General features: G+C 29.9%; 3 protein-coding genes across 4 annotated transcripts; 1 reads left to right on the top strand and 2 right to left on the bottom strand.

Moving 5' to 3' along the window:
• Positions 1–823: 823 nt before the first annotated feature.
• LOC109595665 (high mobility group protein HMG-I/HMG-Y-like) lies at positions 824–2,630 on the bottom strand. The gene is made up of 3 exons (XM_049966281.1): positions 2,496–2,630; positions 1,779–1,863; positions 824–1,249 (listed from the first exon to the last, which is right to left on the bottom strand). Exons 2-3 carry the CDS (start codon positions 1,839–1,841, stop codon positions 1,034–1,036), a joined length of 279 nt encoding a protein of 92 aa, XP_049822238.1. The 5' UTR covers positions 1,842–1,863; positions 2,496–2,630; the 3' UTR covers positions 824–1,033.
• Positions 2,631–9,967: 7,337 nt separating this feature from the next.
• LOC109595003 (integrin alpha-V) lies at positions 9,968–13,857 on the top strand. The gene is made up of 15 exons (XM_020010280.2): positions 9,968–10,029; positions 10,089–10,181; positions 10,385–10,470; positions 10,529–10,717; positions 10,821–10,929; positions 11,343–11,522; positions 11,576–11,886; positions 11,944–12,119; positions 12,170–12,365; positions 12,416–12,573; positions 12,631–12,790; positions 12,845–13,073; positions 13,125–13,194; positions 13,256–13,382; positions 13,440–13,857. The coding sequence occupies exons 5-15, from the start codon at positions 10,890–10,892 to the stop codon at positions 13,569–13,571; spliced, it is 1,779 nt and encodes a 592-aa protein (XP_019865839.2). The 5' UTR covers positions 9,968–10,029; positions 10,089–10,181; positions 10,385–10,470; positions 10,529–10,717; positions 10,821–10,889; the 3' UTR covers positions 13,572–13,857.
• A 154-nt stretch (positions 13,858–14,011) lies between these two features.
• On the bottom strand, positions 14,012–21,649 carry LOC109595574 (uncharacterized). 2 transcript variants are annotated; one of them, XM_020010964.2, is made up of 5 exons: positions 21,436–21,649; positions 17,316–17,448; positions 15,197–15,348; positions 14,823–15,016; positions 14,012–14,753 (listed from the first exon to the last, which is right to left on the bottom strand). In XM_020010964.2, exons 2-5 carry the CDS (start codon positions 17,333–17,335, stop codon positions 14,232–14,234), a joined length of 888 nt encoding a protein of 295 aa, XP_019866523.1. In that variant the 5' UTR covers positions 17,336–17,448; positions 21,436–21,649; the 3' UTR covers positions 14,012–14,231. The 2 variants fall into 2 exon arrangements, with proteins under 2 accessions (XP_019866523.1, XP_049816943.1); XM_049960986.1 differs by lacking the exon at positions 21,436–21,649 and adding an exon at positions 21,020–21,037.
• Positions 21,650–23,125: the final 1,476 nt, after the last annotated feature.

Raw genomic sequence — 23,125 nt, 5'->3', positions numbered from 1 at the left:
TCTTCTTAGACAATTTTTTTATAGCTATCACTTGACCACTTTCTTTAAATTTTTTAATAATACTGATTTAAATGCACAGAGAGCAATGAAAGATCATAAAGAAATATTTTTTAAGGAATAAAATTGGATTGACCAGTTGCATAATTGACACAAAAAAACTATAAATATCACAGATACTACCAGGCAATTCAAGCTCACATTTTCATACATTTTAATAAGTTGCAATAATTATGATGACTACTGTGTATGAAGAAAAGTGAACATTTTTAAAACAATTTTACATACAAACACAGTAAAAAATATTAAATTGGGTAACAGAACTTCCACATTAGTCATATTATTTGTTCAACGTATCGGTGTTTGAAAATTTAATATTAACTTTGTTATCTATTATTATTTTTAAAATTATTTTCACTTACGTTTATGTAACGTAAACATTGAACAAGTTAACTTTTTAAATTTTATTTATAATTCTATAAAAAACTTCATTTTGTTTATGAACATTTATTATTTATAGGATAAACTTATAAAAATTAATTGTCAATATCTTTCAAGCCAGGGCTATAAATTGTTGAAATGAATTTAAAAAAAGAAACCAGCATAATACACAAAAATTATTTAAAATTCCAAAATTTAAAACTTAGTCTTTCAAAATCAATTTTAATATACTTTTGTATTCTCACTTTAAATGGTTAAAAACGACTGATCCCGTTGTGGACGAGCTTCCTGTTCTTATCTATTCTTATTATCATTCATTTCCAAATCCACCACAAAAAATTGGGGAATACTATGGATGGAGATACCACACAATCAAAGACTAAAGAAAAATACTTAAACTTTTATTTCATTAAACTGAAATACATATACGTACTTACAAAATAAAATCAAATATAATGGAATGAGATTCAGATCAGTTCAAATGTTGTAAATTAGGATTAGTTAACATAAAAATGATAATTTAGGCTTAATCAACTTAAATATATACAAAGACAAGGCAAACACGGAAAATATTTAAAACGGAACTTAAAAATGTTTAATCATCTTCTTCTTCATCACTGCTCTTGTCGCCATTCTTATCCTCATCGGCAGAATCTTCTTTGGGTTCTGGTTTTTCTACCTTGGATCTACCCCTTCTGCCCGTGCCGTTGGCCTTCGCTTTTTCCTTACCCTTGTTTGTTGACCCCTTGGGCCTGCCACGGCCTCGCTTTACGGGCACCTCCTCCTCATTGTTGGAATCTTCTTTGGTTTCCTGCAACGCAAATTAATTTCATCAACCTTTTTAAACTCAACTGACAAAGTTAGTTTTTAGTGAAAAGCAATTATTAGTAGGCCCCCCACACAATAAGCCAAAAAAGCAACACCTTTAATAAATTTTTTCACGTGTACCGGTTACGATGAAGTATTTTTCTTGTAAGTCGACGAAACGTCCTTTTTTCCAATTGTGCCAATACAAAGCTCAAAACAAAAATTTGTGTCCTTCAGTACGAATTCGAAATCTTTGATTACTTGCTCTAGTTTAGAGACCCTACGATTGATTCTGGTAGCTAGTTCGGTCACTCTGGCATTGGACACTTTTACAGGTTTTTTATATTTGAAGGTGTGGTTTTGATTTGACATTCTATTTCTCATATCATACAGCCAGAAGGCACCAAGAATTATTAAAATATATATAAATGGAACACTACTAAAGTAAGTCCATTGGAGTATCTGAAAATAGTGGAATTGATGTTTCTAATGACAGACAACAATTATTTAAAAGATTGTTCCTTGGCTCTTACCTTTTTGGATCTTTTGGTGGCTTCCTTGCGACCCCTTTTGTAGTGGACTTCTTCGTCGGACATTTTTGATTTTCTTACGTGATTTCTAAAACAAGGACAATTCTTAACGCTCAATTCAACTAAAACCGCCATGTCTTTAAGGCAAATTGCAAACGCCTAACCTCACCCGGCAAATATATACTATTTTTTTGTTTATAATATCGACTCGGGCCATCCAAGAATAATAAAATTAACCAATTAAAATATCAAGGCAATTTACGACGAGATGAAATATAAATAGTGCAACAATGTTTCGGTTGCAGAACTTCAAAGCCGGCGCGTCGCCGATACAAACGAAGATAAAACACTTAAAATAACAAAGGTAAAAAAGCTTGGCGTCGCGTTAAACCGGATTTTTTAAGATTAAAGCGCGAAACACGATCGGACCGATCGTAATTAAATCATCAATTAAATATAGAGAATCTGACGGGTATATAAACAAACGCGATACATGCCGATATCGAGAAGCCGCCGCGTTTGTTTCGCATGCAGAATCAACCGCTTCGGGTTGATTGCACTGTGTCAATCCGCCATGCTTGCAATGTCAATAAATGCGAAGAGTTTCGCCTACATCGATTTTAATCTACTCACTTATTGGATTAAGCAGAAATTTAACGTGCATATAGTAGACTAATATTAATAATAAAAATCTACTCGGTTAAATTAAAGTACACCTACCAGATCAGCAGATCGTCCACACCGCTCAACGGCTGAATCACTAATGCCCACTAGGGTGTTCTGTTTTGCACAAACCGGCGTTGTCTGCAACCAATCAAAACAGTGCCTCGGAATTGCATCCTCAACTTGTTCGCATGTACACACGGCTTTGCAGTGCGGTTTACCGCCAAAACCTTAACGGTCTAAATGGTTCCAATTTAAAAAAATTATTTCGATTTGCATTTATCATACGTGGATCGTAGCACAAATATCAATTTAAATATTCAAAACAAAAGACATATATCAATGGTAAGTAATTTGGAGTGACGACTGAAGTTTTATAGTGTAAACGAATCTTTTCGTTACGAAGAGCGTCGACTTTTTTTGTATAAATTTAGTGAAGTTTATTGTTTACAATAAATATATTTTATTTACATCAATTGTCAGACTATTATTATTTTTTGTGTAATAAAATTTCCATTTTAAATGTGTATATTATATGTATATAAATTCAAAGTAACAAACATTATTGTATAAATTTATTTTCATTAAAACAGATGAAGAACTAATTAATAAGCCTTAACCGTCTTCTGATACAATGATAATAGTGTTATACATGACTAGTGATTAGAGAAATTTAAAATTAAATATTTCATAAAAAAGGATTTAATTAAAATTTTATCCAGACAGTATAAAAAATGTATTTCAATATTCTATGTATTTTTGTTTTGCTTTTTTTGTTACACATCCTATAAACGTCAGAGATTACTTTAAATGCATTATCTGTTTTGGTTGACCAAATATCACATCCAAATGTATTTACGTTTTGTGTATATAGTTAACAAAATTCGTAAAAATTAAAATGTATCCTTAGTAAGATTTTTATTATTTTATTAACTAAATTCATTTTCAGTGAGAAGAAACATTGCGCTTTGGGGAAGTGAAAAATAATAATTAACATAAAACATCAAGGTCTGAATATTGATGATATCGCTGAAAATTTATGATGTTTCCGAAAAATTGTTTACAATGCTTATTAACAAAAGTGAAACATCATACTCGATTGAAAATACAATAAGAAAATGTCCTAATAAAAAAAACAACTCCTTTCATTAACGGACAAATTGGAAGAATCAGGGAAAGATATCCTTTCTTTTCCTCTAGGTAAATAAAAAATGAATTAATTGGGTCAGCATTTTCAATTTCTAGTAGATCAGACGTCGCTTGAATGAAAAAAATTGTAAGGATATATTTCATCAAAGAAACACTACACAAACTTTGAAACACGGCGGAGGAAATGTTCTGCTTTGGGGTTCCTTTCCTTGGCATGATATACCATAGGATCATTATAAAAAATTGTTAGTAAAATATACCGTTTTGTATATAGAAACATCATGAAAAATGTAATGGAACCATTTACCAACGATAATTTATCAATTATATGGATTTTTATGCATGATAATGATACGAAGCATGCAACCAAAGTTGGTCAAAAGAAAAGAATGTTGAGATTCTCGATTGTGTAAAATGTAAAGTCGGGATCTAAATACAATTAAAAATGACGTATAATCTCGATTAAAACACCAAAAGCGTCAAATTTAGATGAATTTTGGTTATTAATTGAAGAGTCGTGAAATTTCATTTAAAACGAATGTATTAACAATTTTATGTTCTCTATAAATTATTTAACTAATAAATATTTTTCAAAACTGTGCTGTTTTCACATTTATTTTGTTTAACATCTGTTTCTGTAGAAATTTAGATACAAAATGAATAATGAATGAAACAATATACTGTAATTATTTTAAATAAAATATAAAAAAATTTGATTGCATTTATTCAGAGGTGTGCGTTTCCTAATTCAACTGCACTGCATTTGCACAAGAACGTATGCCTATTCTTGTATAACTAGCCTCAAATACTCTTTGTTCAATTGGATTTAAGTTTGGAATCTATGAGTGCCTCGGAAGAACATTCACCAACTGATCTTAAAACCAATTTTTTACAAACCTGGATGTGTGTTTCGGATCGTTATCTTGTTGAAATTTCCTAACAACAGGCTAATTATTTTTCCCAAAAGGCAGTATATGATTTGCCAAGATGTCTTCATAGATAAAACGATCCATTTCGTCTTCAATTCGTACTACGTTCCAGATGAGAAAAAACATCCCCACCTCATGATACTACCATCGTGTTTAGCAGTTGATTTTTGTACTTGAAGTCGTGTCTTGTTCCAACTGGCATCCTTACAAATTGCCTACATCTTTGGCAAACTCACTTCGGATTTTGGTTTCGTTTGGATGTATAAGGTTTTTTCAGTTATAGGACCACATAATGGCAGCAAAATTTGGCGTTGATTCAGGCCATCACAATGAAAATTTATGATTCGTTTTTTCAAGTTTGCTGATTATAGGGGATACGTTCCTAGGTGACAAAATAAAGAACAAATATATAAAAAAATCAATTTAATTGAGGTTTTTAACCATACTGATTAATTATTATCTTCAGGCAATGGCTTAAAATTTTGTAATTTTTTCTTGCTTGACAGTTTTCAGAAGCTCTTTCAATTCAGACTGATATTCAGCAGAAGCATTAGCAATTTGCCTCTTAAAAATAAGACTTTGTTCCATACACGGATCAATTTTCATTTCATTTTTTGGTTGCAGTCTTCGATCCATAATGATAACGCCACTTTCATTTTTTCTATTGCTTGACAATTTTAGCTGAGAGTAAAGTTGAAGCTACAAACGACCTTATTTTATCTTCGAATTTTTTTATTGATCAATTACTCGATCACAATTTTTGTAACGAATGGAAAGATGAAACGATAAATGCATAGGCAATGCGGCTCTTACCAAAGGATGGAACTGTTTGTTTGAATTCTCATAAACAACCGAACGCGGCAAAGGCGGCTTATGTCAAAGGCCGAAAAAATACAGCATCGATATTATTTAAAAACATACTTTTGGCATAGTTGTAATAAGGTCTATTTTACTTTTTTATTAGTCCATTTGACGGCGCGTTTACAAAGGATATTGTACCGATGTTCAGATTTAGATCCGCGAATAAATAAATCTTTAATGGCGAATACAGAAATTGGGTCACATTTTTTTATGCACGAATAGTGAAATCGCGAGTGTAGGAAGCGCGAATAAGGAGCTTTTACTGTAATATTGAAAAGCATGTGATAAAAATATAGACCACCTTCTAAACATCAGTTTTATTACATCTTAAAGTAGTACAACAAATGTATTCAATACCAATATCAATATCATATTATTTATAAAATTTAGTTTACTTTATTATTTTATTTTTAATTATTGCTTTAATTGGAAGTGTACGTTAGCAACAATAAATAGTAACGTGTACTTTTATTCTAGCCATCAAAGAACTTACTGTATATTATAATTTATGTAATGATTGAAAAAATAGTGTTTAATAGTCACATGTTAAGTTGCATCAAGAAATTGTTAATATTGTTTATATTGAACAATATATTGTTTAATTTTTCATCTGATAATAAAAATATATATAATACTAAATTAATTTTTTATTTAATTATTCTATTTAAACTATTTATTGAAAATTCTAGAGAAAAATACTTTAAGTTGTGCACATAAGTGGCACTTACCATGTTTTTTTCCTTATAACATTCACTGAGAAATCAGTCGGTGGTAATTTTTTACTGTAATCCATATAATGTGTCCACGGATGTGTAATATTATCTTTTTCAAAAAAGCGATTATTATAAAAAAAGTTTTAGATCAACTATACAAGGAGGTTAATAAGACAAGTATAAGTGAACAGAGAAAATGCTAAGCTAATATATAAAGTTGTTTTTAATCTAAAATAAAGCATATGTACCAAATTTGAACAGTTGAAGATATTCGACAATATTTCAGACAAAGGAATTCATATTCGATTCTTATTTTTAGATTGAAACCACAGAAAAATTATCCTCTTCCTTGTTTTACATTCGGGTATCCACTTAACATAATTATCATATCACAATGCATAAAATATATAAGGAAAATGTAATGTTTTATATCAACCACTAAAATGAATAATTAGATTAAGTTCATATTTAAATCAATGTTGTGTAAGTGATAGTGGCCTCATAAAATAAATTCCAAAACCTTTCTTTTGGCGGAGGAAACGCTTGTTCTCCTTCTCCGGAAAGTTGGGATACAGATACGGTCCGAGAGAGCATTAACTCGCATTGTTTTGCTGTTATTAAAATTATAGGAAAGAAAATAAATTGATTGAAAAGCATATTAACATATTTCAACCAACATGTAAATTTAACCGTACATTTTTATACTCCCCTATGTACGTTGATTATTTGTGAATGAGTTCGAAAAAATGGATCATGGTTTCAGTCGATATTTCTATATATATTCAGTTTGTTTTTCAAAAATTAACAACTATGTTCTACTGCCTTTTCTTGAAATCGTGCAGAAACGTCATTTACCGATATCGTAGTGTAGGAATGATTTAGACTGGCTCAAGACAAGTTGAAGTGGCCGCTGCATTTAATGTTGACCAATCCGTAGTGTGCAGAGTCTGCAGTGCAGACTCTATCAACAATTTCTGAAAACTGGACATGCGCGAGATCGGCTTAGAGAAGGTCAACCAGGGTTTACATCTGACCGGGAAGGCAGATTATGAATCAGAGGACCACGAGCGGACCCAATAAGAAACTTCACACTTCACACCCATGAGGTGACTACCCGTCCAGCCTACCCATCGTACAGCGAGATTAGCTTGATGTCAAGAAAGAGAATTGTGGCATTAAAAGTGGAATACCGTGATATTTACAGATGAAAGCAGATTCGGGGTAGTTCGCAGGAAGTTCACGCATATCAAGGTGGGTTTATAGTGGTATGGGATGGTATTTTTCTAGGAGATAGAACGGAGCACCACATCTGCAACCGTGACCGGCAAAATTTACGCAACAGACATCATCGATAACATTGTTGAACATTTGGAACAAAATTTTCGATTTTTAGTCGACAACACTAGACCGCATAGAGCTAGGGTTCTTCTCAACCACTTGGAAAATACCCAATTTGAGTGTCTGCCCTTAGCAGTCTTGTTGCCTGGTCTGAATTGCAAAGAACATGCCCGGGATATGTTTGGAAGAACTTCCTCCAGAATTATGGGATGCTTCAGATCGAAATCATTTGGTATTACACGTAGGGTACAAGCTGTAATAGGAAGCAGAGGCTGAATTTTATATGTGTGAACAAAATTTCTTATATATTTTGTAAAATAAATTTTAAATTGCCTTTGGTTTAATTTCTTATTCATATTTAATCCTTTTATTACAATTCTAATATTAGAATTTTAATTTTTAATAAATAATCATTCAGTTCTAAAATAAGGCAATATGTTTAACTTTTGCTATTAGTTTATGAAGGTGCATAATGGATTATTAACTTGTTGCTTTAAACCCATTTCATTGACGATGAATAATTACTAAACTTGTCCGATGTGAGTTTTAGAATAGGAATGTGGCAATTTGTACTTTCCTTGTTAAATTACTACTGCTCAATTAGCCAAATTTCACCGATTAAAATTTTATTATGGCATTTACCATATTAACTAAAACCACGAAACAATTTAGATAAACGTCATTTCCCATCTCAAGTTGATATTGACATTCAATAGATAATTCCAAGCAGGAAATTTAGTTAGTTAGTAATGTTGATAACTTCACATGAGCATGATGTCTGTTTTCCTAGTGCTCACATTCGTATTTATAAATGGAATATCATGTGAAAATTATTTCGATTTAAATGATGTTAAAGTATTAAAAGGTAGTAGTGATGACTATTTTGGATTTGCGTTGCTACTCCAAACTGACACAAAACGTAGCAGGTAAGCATTATATTAATTAATTTTTAATATTGTTAATACCTATTCTTATTTTGACATTAACAAAAATATTCATATAATAATATATAGTTAAAAATTAAATTAATTATTTTGTGATATACTCATTTCAAAATCATGATTTACTAAATAAATTATAGTAAATTATGGAAAACACTATAATATAAATATAAATAAATTACAATTATCATATTTCATTTAATTAAAATTTGTTGTTAAATTTGAATGCAATTAATATATTAAAAACACTGTGTGCAAAAATACGATGAATCAACAATTCGCCGGAAGTAATGTGTCAGAATTACTCACACCATGGTGGTAAACATTATTTAATGTATTTACATTTTTTGGGCGGTTTTTGCGATTTAGGAGGTGTGATAAGATCACACTAGGTGACTAATCCACCTGAATTAGCAGTAGATCAGCCGGTGTCGGGCTCCGCACCTGGAGCACTCAGGATCATGCTGATGAATTTAGACAACCACAATTCTATTTTAATAAGTAGTTTAAAATATCCCATATCCTCCAAAAATGAAAAATGTTTATTGTAACGGGATCTTATCCTTTAAAATTGGTATATACTAAATTTTATTAAAAAAAATATACCATTAATATGTCTGTCTGTGACTGAATTGAAAGTCATATCCCCCCTAATTAATTCGTTTAATTAAATTTAAAAAAAAATGTGATTTGTGGGCTTTTTGTTCTTTAAGTTTAAACAGTGTCAACGATCCACAAGTTCAGTTTCTTCTTGTATATGTATATTACATATTATTATAATGACATCACTTGGTTATATACTTTTTAAAATATTTCAATATTGGTGTTTTTTGTACTTCAACATATTCTGATTACTAATTTTACAACTTGAATCTTGGTAGTTTATTTAATTTTTCTAGGAAATTTACAAATTTTTGTTTTTTAGACTCGTAGTTGGAGCCCCATTAAATTACAACTATGTTTATGAGTGTGATCCTGATTCAACTTTTTGTAAGGTCGCTGAAATGATAGATGGTAAGCTTAAAAAAATTAAATATAATGATTTATTTTTTTATGGAAAAGCTTGGAGTAAACAATATTTCTATATGTTTAGCAATAAATAATTTCTTTTTTTGTTATTATTATTATTTCAGTTGGAGATTCAGCACGGAACAAACAGCTAAACACATCTACATTTATTGGATCTGTTATTGATGGTCCCTCAACAATCGATGAATATGTGGTTTGTATTGTTCATTGTAGCTATCAACAATAAATTATTTATTTTTTATTTGTTAGTATTACTCTTTTGAATAAATCAGATAATTTTAATGTTCTTTTAGACTTGTGCTCCACGAACAATTAAAGACTTTTTCTATACTCGAGGTTATTGTAAACATTTAGTAGGTTTCATTCCTCGTGAAGATGACAGTAAGTGAAAAATTAATATTTCTTGTTATTTAATTATTTTGATACGTATTTACTCAATTTAGGGATAACGTTGAGTAATGGTTACACCGGTAACTCATATTATTATGCAGCCCTTGGCCAAGCAGGATTCTCTTTACAATATCTAGGGGTTTGTATTATAATCTTATGTGCCTATTAAATAGTAAATAATAAAAAATATTTTAGAATTCTAAAATTTTAATCGGTCTCCCTGGTTTTTCTTCCTTAAATGGTATAATTTTCAATACAAAAAAATTATATATAAATAAACTGCATCATATATGATTTTAGGAGAAGTAAGTATTTTAGACACCACAAGTTTTCACGTAGATAGATCATACCGGAATTACGAAAATGAGGCAGAGCATCCTGATCAATATTTAGGTAAGGAAGGTTTTGCAAAAATATAAAAATAAATAAAGATATAAAGTGTAGCAATTATCAGTAACGCCACATATAAATAAATTGTTATGTTTCTTCAACATACATGGTAGAAAATAGAAACGTAAATAAATACTAGAGAGATAATGTTTTAAAATTAATATGCAAATTATTAAATTTGTATTCATTTATTTATATACTATTAGGTTACTCAGTCACTACGGCTAAATCCAGAAGTGGTAAGACGTATTACATTGCGGGTGAACCTCGAGGAAACAATCTAATTGGACAGGTACGTGTTATTAATAATATACGTGATTTCCTTTAACACTTAGAAAAATGATTTACAGGTGTTGATTTTTACCACTGAAAATAACTATCAATCGTTGAAAGGATCCCAATTAGGTTCGTACTTCGGGGCATCTGTTCTAGGGGAAGACGTAACTAATGATGGTAGTTATGATTTATTTGTTGGTGCTCCCACAACTTCCTTAAATCAATATGATGAAGGTCAAGTATTTTTTTATAAGAATTTTTTGGTAAGTACCGCGATGACCAATGACCAACAAAACTCTTAACTTGCTTAATATTTCACATAAGTGTTAAAATGTACAGTTTGTTTAGACAAATTTTTTTTCATAGGATTCTAGTCAATTTAAACCACAAATATTATTAAATGGTCAAAAACCAGGTTCTCGTTTTGGAACAACGATGGCTAAATTAGGTGATATTGATTTGGATGGATATAAAGGTAAATAGGTTTGATTAAATTGTTTACAGTTTAAATAAATGGACAAATATAATGTAGCTACTTTTCTATAACCTACAGAGTTAAGTCCACTATAAAATATCTCATAACCCAAAAATCAAATGAAATAAACTCATTAACAAAATAGAATTTTTAACTTTGTCACAAGCCTATTGATAAAGAAAAAACAAATTGAGTGGAGACTTTTTTTTCACGTCCCAATCAATTTGTCGCCATTGTTGATGGTAAAAATGTTATGGTAGACGTTGGTTGGATAATATAAAAAACATTTTTATGCGATGTAAGGACTTTTTTTGTATCTGTTGGGCTATTACTTAATAAATTAAATAATAAAATTTACAGGAGTGTACTCTCTGTTAATTATAAGTTAAAATCTCGAATTTAAAATGTTTTAGATGTGGCAATTTCGGCTCCATATGAAGACGGTACTGGAGTGATTTACATTTATAGAGGGTCCAGTAAAGGTCCAATTTTTAATGAACGTATAACTCCCAGATCATTTACTATTACAAACGTAAAAGGTTTTGGTCTTGGTATATCAAATGGTAACGATATCGACAAAAATGGACATAATGGTAATTATTGTGTTAAGCAACGTGGTCAAATAACAATTTTGATCATCCTACAGATGTGGCTATTGGAGCATTTAAATCTGGACAAGTATTCATTTTGAAAAGCAAATCAGTTGTTACCTTAACTCCGAAGATAACAACGGATATAAAAATAATGACTGAAGATATAAAAACAGTGAATTTAACTTACTGTTTAAGTTATAAATACAAATCTAAACTTTGGGATTCTAAAGCAACACTAAATTTTGCTATTAACATTTCTTTGGACTACCGTTTTGGTCTTGGGACGGGTACATATTTGACTAAGAGCATAGATTTGCCAGCTGAGAAACAAATATGCCAAAATGAAGTTTTTACGCCGAGTTTGGTAAGTCTTTAATATTCCAATAAATAGTAATTGAACATATTGTTTTTGCGATTTCAGAAAACCAACACTGATCTCAGTCCTTTTAAAATAACAATGAAAACTGGTACTCAATCAACAAAGACAATAGTTATACAAACAGATGAAACTCTGGAATATAATATCCCTTATTCGCATAACTGTGGAACTGATAACGAATGTACGCCACATTTAAATGTCGAAGCCTTCTCCAATTTGTAAGTAAGAATATTTGTTTTAAAAAATAAATAATCCGTAATTTTAACAGAAATACCATTACATTGGGACAACATAAAACCTTGACAATTGATGTTCAGGTTTCGATTTTTAATGAATCTGCTTTACAAACTGATCTAGTAATAAAAAAAAATGAAGAAATTGACTTAATAACTCTTACTGAATGTGCTTATAATCGTGACGAAATTGTATGTCCTCTAGGTAACTCATTTAGAAAGAACAAAACGGTAAGTTTTTATTAGAACTTGAGGCATTCGCACAACAGTTTTGTTTTTAGATATCAGTTGGATTTAACATTGAAAATATTAATCCAACACAAAAATCTGTTTCTTTCTTATTTAAAGTGGGTACGTCTGCTAAACCCGATAAAACCAGTAAGCTGGAAACTACACTCAGTATTCCAGTAGAGCTTGTAAACCATCCTTTCATTCAAGGGTAATTATTTAAAATATGCAAAATGGTAACAACTTATTATGTATATGTATAAATTAGGTCATCTGATCCGTCAAGTTTCGAACTAGGCAGAGATATCGATAAGATGCGTTTCACTCAGGAGTATCTCGTTGGAAATACTGGTCCAAGTCCACTTGAATTGGATGTTCACATCTATGTTCCTCTGTTAGATGGAATATTTAGCATTTCGGACAAACAAGTAATACAGTATATATGATTTGTTTATACTAAATATAAGACATTTTAATTTTAGATATCTACTACCGAAAGCTCTGCGGAATGTATTGAATCACCGGACGCAAGAAAAGAATTTAATTTCCCTACCAACTCGTCTGATATTGCGAAAAACAAAACAATAGTAGTAGATTGTATTTCAGAAAGTTGCACCCACATTATTTGCAAGAAAGGTTATTTGTTTTCATCAAAAACTACGGAAACTGCTGTTGTCAAAATTAATTTTGAAGTGGATTCATCAGCTCTTGGTAAGTTCTTTGAAAACTTTCATTTCCGTAGATTAATATGAAAAATTGTAGAAAATCGATTTAAAACGAAATTGCTCAGTAAGGACGGAATATCTTACTTCACTTTTGCTTCAATTCAAAAGTAAGTGTCTAAATAAATAATTTAAAGATTGATAATTACATTTTATTATACTTCATTTTAGGATAGACACTCAATTTGCAACCATCATTTATGGTCATCCCGATAAGTCTATACCTATTTGGATATATGTAGTAGCTGCATCAATTGGTTTGCTATTGTTGACTCTATTGATTTTTGGTCTTTATAAGGTGACTGACACATATAATTATTAATTCAACATATTCTGATACTTAATGTCTTTTTAGTTGAACTTCTTTAGTAGAATGTACAGAGATAAACTCAACGAAGAGAAATTATTAGATGAACACGAAACAGGTCAATCTGAATCAATGACAGATGCTGTGAAAATGTCAGATATAGAAAATAATGAAAATTAATATTAAGAATCATTTTTTTTTACTGTCAAAATATATATTACAGGATATTACATTTAATACGTTACTCGTAATTTTTCAGATTATGAGTTTTAGATATTTGAATATTTTTTGTCTAATTTATTTTCATTTGTGATATTTAAGTGGGCACGACAATTTTGATTTTATCTAAAATAGACTGTTAAGTTACATTTTCAGTACCACAATCGGTGATTATGTGTTAGTAAATTATTAATTAGTATTATTATGTATGGTATCAGTGGTCACTGATATCTACTGCTTATAAAATTGTTAATTTAAACATTGGTATTATATATCAATATTTATTTGCGTTTGTGCTGTTGTAAAGAAAACATTCTGTAGAATGTATTGAAGGCTTACAATAAACTTTTTAAAGCAAATAAATTGTTTGAATGCATTAATAAGAAAACAATACAGTAAAATCAAATTTTAAAAACACGTTTATTTATATTGCAAAATAATACTGAACAGTAACACAAATGAAATTATGATTACAGATCTATTAATTATTGTTATAAATCAACATGAACATAAGTTTACACTTACTCTACAGTACAATTTTTAAAAGGTAAAATCTATAATTTATTTATAATTAAACGTATGACTAAAAAATTATCACAAATTATTTGTAATAATAAATGTCTACTGAGAACTGGTATTGGCACTATTACTGCTAAGACTGCTTTGATTGAGTAAATTTGAGGTATTTGCAGTACTTTTGCTCTTCTTTAACTTTATCTTCTCCTTTATCTGCATAAACCTATTTGATTGTTCTTTGTGAACAGGCACCGGAACCGTTGAAATGTTGAAACTTTTGGTTTTCTCAAGTTGTACAACTGAATACAAATCGTATTCGAAACCGTCTCTGTTTATAACCGGACTTGTTAACACAGTACTTGGAGCTCTACACAAAGCAGTGTCAGATTGATTGTCCTCTGGGGTATCCAGGTAGAATTTGGGCATTGACTGCTGACGGATAATCGGAATTTCCTTGGGTTGATCGATTTTTAAATACAAGCTCTTGGACATTCTTCTCTCGCGTAAAGATTTCTTTCTGGTAGGGTTGATTTCCAGAGCAGTTGGATCTAGCAACGTCACTTTTTTATATACATCAGATGTGCTCAGGGCCTTGGTATTTTGAGGATCTAGCAATGTTTTAGGCTCCTGAAAAATAAAAATGGACCTTTAAGTAATACTAAACTGTGTTTCACTAAAAAAATGTTTTATTCTTACCACTTTCTTGTCGTCATCTGAACTGCTCTCGGTTTCGGTTAACTTTTCTTCATAAACAGTGGGGACACTTTTCGACATGCCTTTTGTATAGGATTTTGAATTATCAACTTGCCAAGTCAGTCTTTTTGGTTGTTGTACTATTGGTAATTTATCTTCTTTCGGTGGGATAGGATCTATAGTAACTATTGCTCTACCTGTAACGAAGAAGATGGTGAAATTAATTGCTACATCTGAAAATAAAGAGGATCTTAACATATGTCGACGTAAATGAGAATTATTGTTATTTACTATTAAGTTCGAACACTTCACTATCACCAAGCAATAGTGTCAAAAAATTTGGAGACTCCCACTTACTAATATTAAGTAACACTTACCGGCTATCACAGAAACACTATCATAAAATGCCATATTATCAAACATGTTGTTATTCTTTTCGTCTTTTTTTACCGGTTCCTCGTACAAAGCAATGCTTTCGTCGAAGCAAAACCGTTCTTCGATTAAATGCCAGTAACATGCTTCCAAACACCTGTAAAAATAATTAATAAGTAGAAGTGTGAGTATGACTGATTTGTCATTTTTTGGTTGATATATTATTGATCAATTATCTTTTTATTAATATTTGGTACATGAAAATATAACACCACATGGAAATAAAATCAAGACCTTTTCAAACATAGTTATTTTCCGTTTAAAAATATTCTTCGTTTAAGATTTATTAAAATGATATATAACATTTTCAAATGATTGCTTGATTCTAAATGTCCGCATTATATACTTACATTATCTATTTAATTTATGTATGAAGTTTGTGGTGTGGTCGAATATATACAACTGTGCATTAACATTTTTTAATAAGTAAGGTAAGGTCTCGAAATTACCTTCGATTGTGATAAAAATACTCCAGCTCGAGTTGCATGTTGTGTCAGAAAAGAGGTCGCAATTTATAATTCAGATCTCCTTAACAAGGGCAATTTAAAGTCAGAAATTTAAGAAAATATTCAATCATTTTAATTAGGCAAATGTTACAGTAATAAGATATATTTTATAGAATTACTCGCTGAAAAAATACAACAAAATTTCTTGTTATAAAAATGTTTGAAATATTATGTGATGTCTGACTGATAATAAATTTATCAGGCTTTAAAAATTTTTGAAATTACGATACATAATTTACAAACGTAAATAAAACATGTCATCATGACAATCGAAGGATTAATAAGTTTTGATGGGAGCATCATTTTATTACCCATTTAAAAAAAATAATAAGATTAGATAATTTTTAATTTAGAACAACAAATGATAATAAAATATCCCAATTTTATAATTTTTACAGTGAAAATTTTTATTTTTTTTTTTAATTATGGGAATATTGAATAATTTAAATACACAAATTTAGAATTTAATTCACAAGAAATGTTTAATTTTATATTATAATATTTATATTATACAATAAAATTAATTTTTATTATATTAATCTGTACAGTGCTAATTAATTCAAATAATGATACTGTACTGATATCATTCAATTATATTGTATTACAAATTTAATAATAATCTGACATAATCGTAAAGAAATAGAAACTTGTCAATCATTTTGAATCAATATGGATATTGAGTAAAGTAATTTGAATCAATTTACATAGGAATAAATCGACTCAATAATTAAAGCAAATTTTAAATTAAATGTAAACAAACCTTGGCATTGGTGTGAAAATTATCTACCTTTCTTGATTGGAATTTATACAATTAACTTTGATTTAAAAATAAAAACGGTTACGAACAAATGTTCCAAGACATTTTTGTGTTAACATCTTTTATTCTTTTAATCTTATCTGTTAGTAGGTGATTAAGTAACATTAATCATAGTTGATCTTAAGCTTATGTTAAAGTAATTACAGTTTATTGAGTTGTCAAAGAATTGAATTATTGATTTATTATTAAAGTATATATTTGTTTGTCGGCTAAAGTTAAAACAAATATCGAAGGATATTTGTATGGATTAGGATAAAGATATAGATGTTATTTGTAAGTGTTCCTCTTAATTAATAAAAGTACGACTGATCAATTAATTTCTCGTCACCAAACATAAAATAATGACTTATGTTGTAGTATAAAAAATAATACCAAAAAAATAAAATTAAATTCTTAAATCTATTTGCGATGTTAAAGGTCTTAATAAATAAATTAACATAACAATTAAAAATGGAGATACTAATTAGTAATAATGCATTTTAATGTTATACACCAAGCTGATTGTTTGTACTTTGGAGGACATGTAATTATTGCCAGAAAATGTAAATGATTACACACTTTTGCACAAGGTTGTTTTGTCTATCTGCTAATTAAACACGATTAATGATTTATCAAGCGGTACTAATGACAGGTACGTACGACAGATAAAATTACGTTTCGAAATGGCAAGCGGAAGATGTAATTATTGCGAGCCGTCGCAAAACAAAATTGTTATAACAAATGAATATATTGCATACTCACTCCTGACAGCATCTGCACATTATCGTTGATATGCCCGAACAGTAACTGCACACATGTCACACATAACTAGTTCATTATCACTGTGATGATTTTAAAAGTCACGAGATAAATAATCGAGATAATGCTGTCCCACCTAGAACAATTAAAACATTCAAATTATAAATTTTTAAATTGGCGCACGTATTAATTTAATGACGGCCGCATGTGGACATGCTGCACTCGAATACGCACACTTTTGATTGAGAGTTTATGTGCTTCATTTTCTATTTTGAGATCGACCAATTGTCTTTTTTTAGTGCCGACCATAATTATTTGAGTTTCGAATTAAACCACGTTAGTGGGAAAGTGATAATTGCAACGCTCATGCGTTCGATACTGACCAAACAGATTTATTTTCATTTACTTTTTTCACGTTTTCGTACGTTAAAATTCGTTTAGAATTTTGAATTTGTCTTGGTGACTCTTATTTGGTACATTGGTAACATGATGGGTTAAATTAAACGAATATCGGAATAGGTTAATGTCCTTGAATTGTTTTTGCTGCGATCATTGATCAGTTATATATACATGCATTTGTGCAATTGTTGGAACATTGTCGTTAGATTCGCATATCTGGTATCGTTCACAATAAAATCACGGTCGGAAAATTGAACATTTTTAAGTCGTAAATATTACCGAGAATCTTAACTGTATGTAGTGATGTAATATTTCAAATGTCACAAATACGGAATAAGAAACATCTCCATAATATGTCCGGAGATTTGCTATATAAAGAATATCTCAAGGTTGACGAATCTAAATACATATTCCATATGATTGCTTGTAAAAATGACGTGATATTTATGTTTATTTATTGGATTTAAGGAAAATGAGATCAATGATAAAGATATTGATGACCTGCCTTCAAAATTTCATTTGAAAATCGTATTTTTATTCGATTAAACGAAGAATTGGTAATTACTCAAAAATGATTACATATAAAAAATAAATAATATTTTTGTTTATTTATTACAATTAAAGAAAACGAGATCAATGACAAAAATACCGTTCGTCTCTTTTCAAAAATTTCATTTTAAAATCATTTTTTAATCAATCAGATGAAGTTATTAATTTAGTTACATAAATTTACTTAATCGTACCAGTTGAATACTTACAGTGGTGGCCATAATTAGAGCAACTTATTAAAATATATTAAAAATATGAACTGTACTACTTGAATTGGATGCCTATAATGTTTACTGTTTTTTCTGTAATTGTTGCGTCTACTATGCAAATGGTAAATTTAATTTTTATTACTTACTGTTGTTTATTATAATTGTTTAATCATTTGTCGAAGTGAAACTATTAGAAAAATTATAATTCAGTATTACCAGGACCGAAACAAATAGGAAGAAACGGCTAAGAGTTTATGACTAAATAAGTCAATCGTTTCCCCTATTATTAAAAAAATTTAACAAATTGGCCAAATAGTATCTACGAAAAAATTTGTCTGAGTTCGACAACTGAAATTAAAGTCAACCTGGAGGAAATGGGACTTACTCAAATTAGTTCAAGGATTGTGAGAAGATGGTTAGTGGATGAGGGTTCATTTATACCTAGACCTACAATAAAAACACTGGTTTCCGCTAAGAAAAGTCCAATTTTGACTGAAAATGATGGTTCTGCTTACGTTAAACGTCCTACATGGACAACCCTATACAAAAAGTTTGTTATACCCACAATGAAACATTTATAAAAAAAATGATTCTGCTTATGTTAAACATTCTACAGGGTCAAAATTACACAAAATGTTTGTTGTACTCACATTGGTTTACAACCAAATTCGACAAATTTTACAAATTTAAATGACATTCATTAAAGCAATTCAAGAAGCTTGTCGTATATTCGACAAATGGTCGAATCTATGTTACGACCAAAATTATTAAACAAAGTTTTACAATGTTAAATTACATTAATAACACAGATTTAATCATGCACGACGGAGGCAGTAAAAGTCTGCAAATTTGTTTTGTAGTGGGAATCTTTACATGATGTCTCTCTCAAAATTCAGTAGGATCAAAAGCTTTCCACATTTTATAGAATAAAAATATAGTGGTTTTTATAATACTCTATAAAACAACAATAGTAAATTAATATTCTTTTAAGAGTTCACATTAAATATCATTTTAAAAAGTTGTTATAATAATGACCGCTACTGTATAAAAATGACGTTATCATTGTTTAAAAATATAGTTTACGAGAATCATGTCCAATTGTTTCCTAAGTATTATGTAAACGTTTTAAACTTTAAATTTTATTTGATTACTTTTTTAATCGAGTGGGTGGTGTGTAGCTTTTTGGCTTTTAAAAATCCACAGCCAAGTCTAAAAATATGTGCTTTAAAATTAAAATTACTGATCGATTTGATTCGGTTCGATTCTTAGAAAATGTGACTGCTCTTCATGTTAACGACAATAATAATAAGGGTCTATTTAAAAGAAATTAATAATGACACTTTCGACAGATTAATTTAATTAAAAGTAAATTATAATTAAAACTAAACAATACTGATAGTGATTTGTGTAATAACTTCTGAATAAATTGCAATTTTATTTTTTGATCTCAAAATTATGTTCGTTAATGATTATTAATAAGTAAGTTTAATTAAAAGCAAGTTATAATTCTTCCTAAATTTAACGATTATCAATCAATATTGGACAACGTTGATGGTGATTTGAGTAACTGGTACGCAACACATCGATACATACACTTTTGGCGACTGCCGTGAATTTCTAATGACTACAAGCACATTATTTGGGAACGTAATTAACACATAATTCCGAATCGATCCGAATTCGAAACGTATGAATTAACCAGACATGTACGATTTTAATTAGGTAGATTAACAGAACTCTGTACCAATTCCTTCGAGTTCCAATTCCTTCATCGAACCTCTGTTTGTAAATTTAATTACTAAAATGAACTTGAGCATTCCCTATTGTAATTAGTTCGTCTTAATACGAATGAATATTGATGAGCTTTTGACATATGACCATTCAATTTGAAAATGAAGGATAAACTTAATTAAATATATAAATACCATAGTTCTGCATGTGAAAACTTCCTGAAGTGTCCTTCAGTAAGTTCATTAGTTGAGCGTCGAGCGTCTGCAAATGACGGTGTTGGTTTCTCCGTTGTTTAATTACGTTTCATGGAAATCGTTCTGACTCGACATGAAGGAATTTATAATTGCTTTCCAACAACTACCGTATCGTATTTTTGTTTTATTATTTGTTACTAGCGTTATCATTTTATTTTCATGGAAAGTCGAAGGAAAAAATCTTGGGTCAATCATGAACGTATTTATTATTAGCACTTCTCAATATTGTTTATGTATAATGACGAATGTATAATGTGGAGTTTAAAGAGAGAATTAAAATAATCATCGTGTCATTTTCCGTTTACTTTGAGATAATTATAAAATACTGTGGTGTGGTGTGGTAACACCTTTACTGCATTTTTGTATTTATTCATTTATATCTTCAACCAAGGTTCCATTCAAGATGGAATTGTCTAATAAATCTGTGGGTAAAATTAATTAAAATAAACATACTTGACCTCCTCCTTAAATACAGTTTTATTTAAATCTGACATTTAGTATGCCAGAGTAAATATTTCTCTATAACTATGAAAATTTTCAAATATCGAAGTATTGAATCACTTACCGGACTTTGTTACAATATTGTATTGTTCAGGAATGTTAAAACATAAGACGTTGATCAAACAGGACTTAAGTTACTTAAGTATTTTGTTTTAACATATGTAATGTACGAATTTATCGTAATAAAAAACAATTTTTAAAATATGTATTTTCGAAAAAATGCAAAAATAAAAATAGCACTGGTGTCATCTCTAAAACAAACACGTTACCAGTTGATTACGCTTATTATTTGTATTTTTAACACCGAACAACAATTAACATTTCGTTTATTATTTTAATATTTTCGTGGCATAATTTTACGACCAACCGACGTGCGTCGCGTCTCGTACCTTCATGTTTAATCAAATAAAGTGAACGTACAAAGACAGCAAACACCGAATTAAATCGCAACTCGTACAAAATGAACAATTTCGTATTTACCTAATGCAAATCCACCAAATTATCTACCGCACTGTACACCACAAACCAATGATAAATGGCAATATCAAAATGATCCGGGACACGACGGAACAAGTGGTTTCGCCAGTCACGAGAGCACCGACGCTCGGCTGAGACTAAAATGGGAAATTTCGCAGAGACCCGCATAAACAACAAAAGAAGGAACAGGTAGGTAACTAGAATAAAACGGAGAGACCGAGTGTGTTATGTGAGTGACGCGTTAACGGCTAATCACCCGGTCTCGGCAATTTTTGACATTGAACTTATTTCCCTTCACTGGTCGCCGTTTCCATTGGTCAGGCCAGTACTTGCCAGGTGTCCCGGTATACCTTCTGTATACTGGTTTATTTATTGAATAACATCTTCGTCCGGGCCGCGATGGTGTTCAACGGTTGTTGCGTTGCGCCTCGTACCGAATACGCCTCTTTCCAAAATGATAATAACAATTACGTTGAGGTGTGTTTAAAATTTATGGGCAAAGGACTTGTTGATGAATGTGAAAGACGTTGGATTTGCGTTGTCTTCACGTTTATTTGTGGTTTCGCATATAGAAAATCGTTCACCCTCATAATCACACTATTTTACAAGAAAAGCTGCATCGTAGTAACGTTTGTACAGTAAAATTTTATGAAGAAGTTGAAAACGTTTGGTTTTGGTTGGCTTTTAATTGTCGTTTCTGGATTTTTTTTAAGGCAGACGAACGTTTTAAACCACTTATGTGCCATCTGAAGGTTAAAAATTACAAAGAACATTACTGAAACTGTATTTTATAATACTTTTCGTATATGTTAATTACCTTATTTTCTGTTCTTAACTGAAAGTAAATTTATTAAAAGGTTAATTTTTTGTATATATAATTTTCTTCTTGTTTTCATTTTACAGTTTCCTGCAAAAATTTACTCCTTCTCAAAGTGAGCATCACAGTAGTGGTCATTATTATGACAACTTTTTAAAATGTTAATTATTTTAGCCATAACTCTCTTATTTAATGTTTAACTATTAAAATAATATTAATTTATTAATGCTGTTTTATACAGTGTTATAAAAACTACTACATTCTTATTCTATAAAATGTTACATATATTTTTCAAAATTGATATCTGAAGTTCAATTTTATGTAGTAATTTTAGTTTTTAAAGAGATTTTTAATTATTAAATATGTTTTATTCAACTTAACACTTAGTATAATATCCTCTTTGTTTTTTACTTTTGGCCTATCTCCATGGCATAAACTCCATTTTTAATTATTAAATATATTTTATTCAACTTAACACATAGTATAATATCCTGTTTGTTTTTTACTTACTTTACCGAATATACAGCAATATGTATTCCTTCGTGAATTGCTGTGATAAGTTTATTTAAATGTGTAAATTTAGGTATGTATAATTTGGTTATAAACGTGGAGAATCCATGTTTTCTATAGAGTTGATGTCTGGAGATTGTGATGGTCCAGACAATACATCGATTGGATTTGCGTTTGGATCGTGTCCATCCAAATACATTTATAAAGAGCATAATTTGTTCAATATATATAGAAGAAAATTGTTTTATATATCCCTGTACACAAATAAGTCTAAGGGAACCTTCGTCAGAAGAAATGAAGCATTCCCATAGCATAACTGCTTCACCACTGTTTCACTGTGGGTGTAACAAACTTTTTGTGTAGTTT

This window comes from Aethina tumida, chromosome 1, assembly GCF_024364675.1.
Source record: "Aethina tumida isolate Nest 87 chromosome 1, icAetTumi1.1, whole genome shotgun sequence".
Taxonomy (NCBI): domain Eukaryota; kingdom Metazoa; phylum Arthropoda; class Insecta; order Coleoptera; family Nitidulidae; genus Aethina; species Aethina tumida.
Note: the sequence above shows the minus strand (reverse complement) of the source record. Positions and strands in the feature narration are given on the sequence as shown.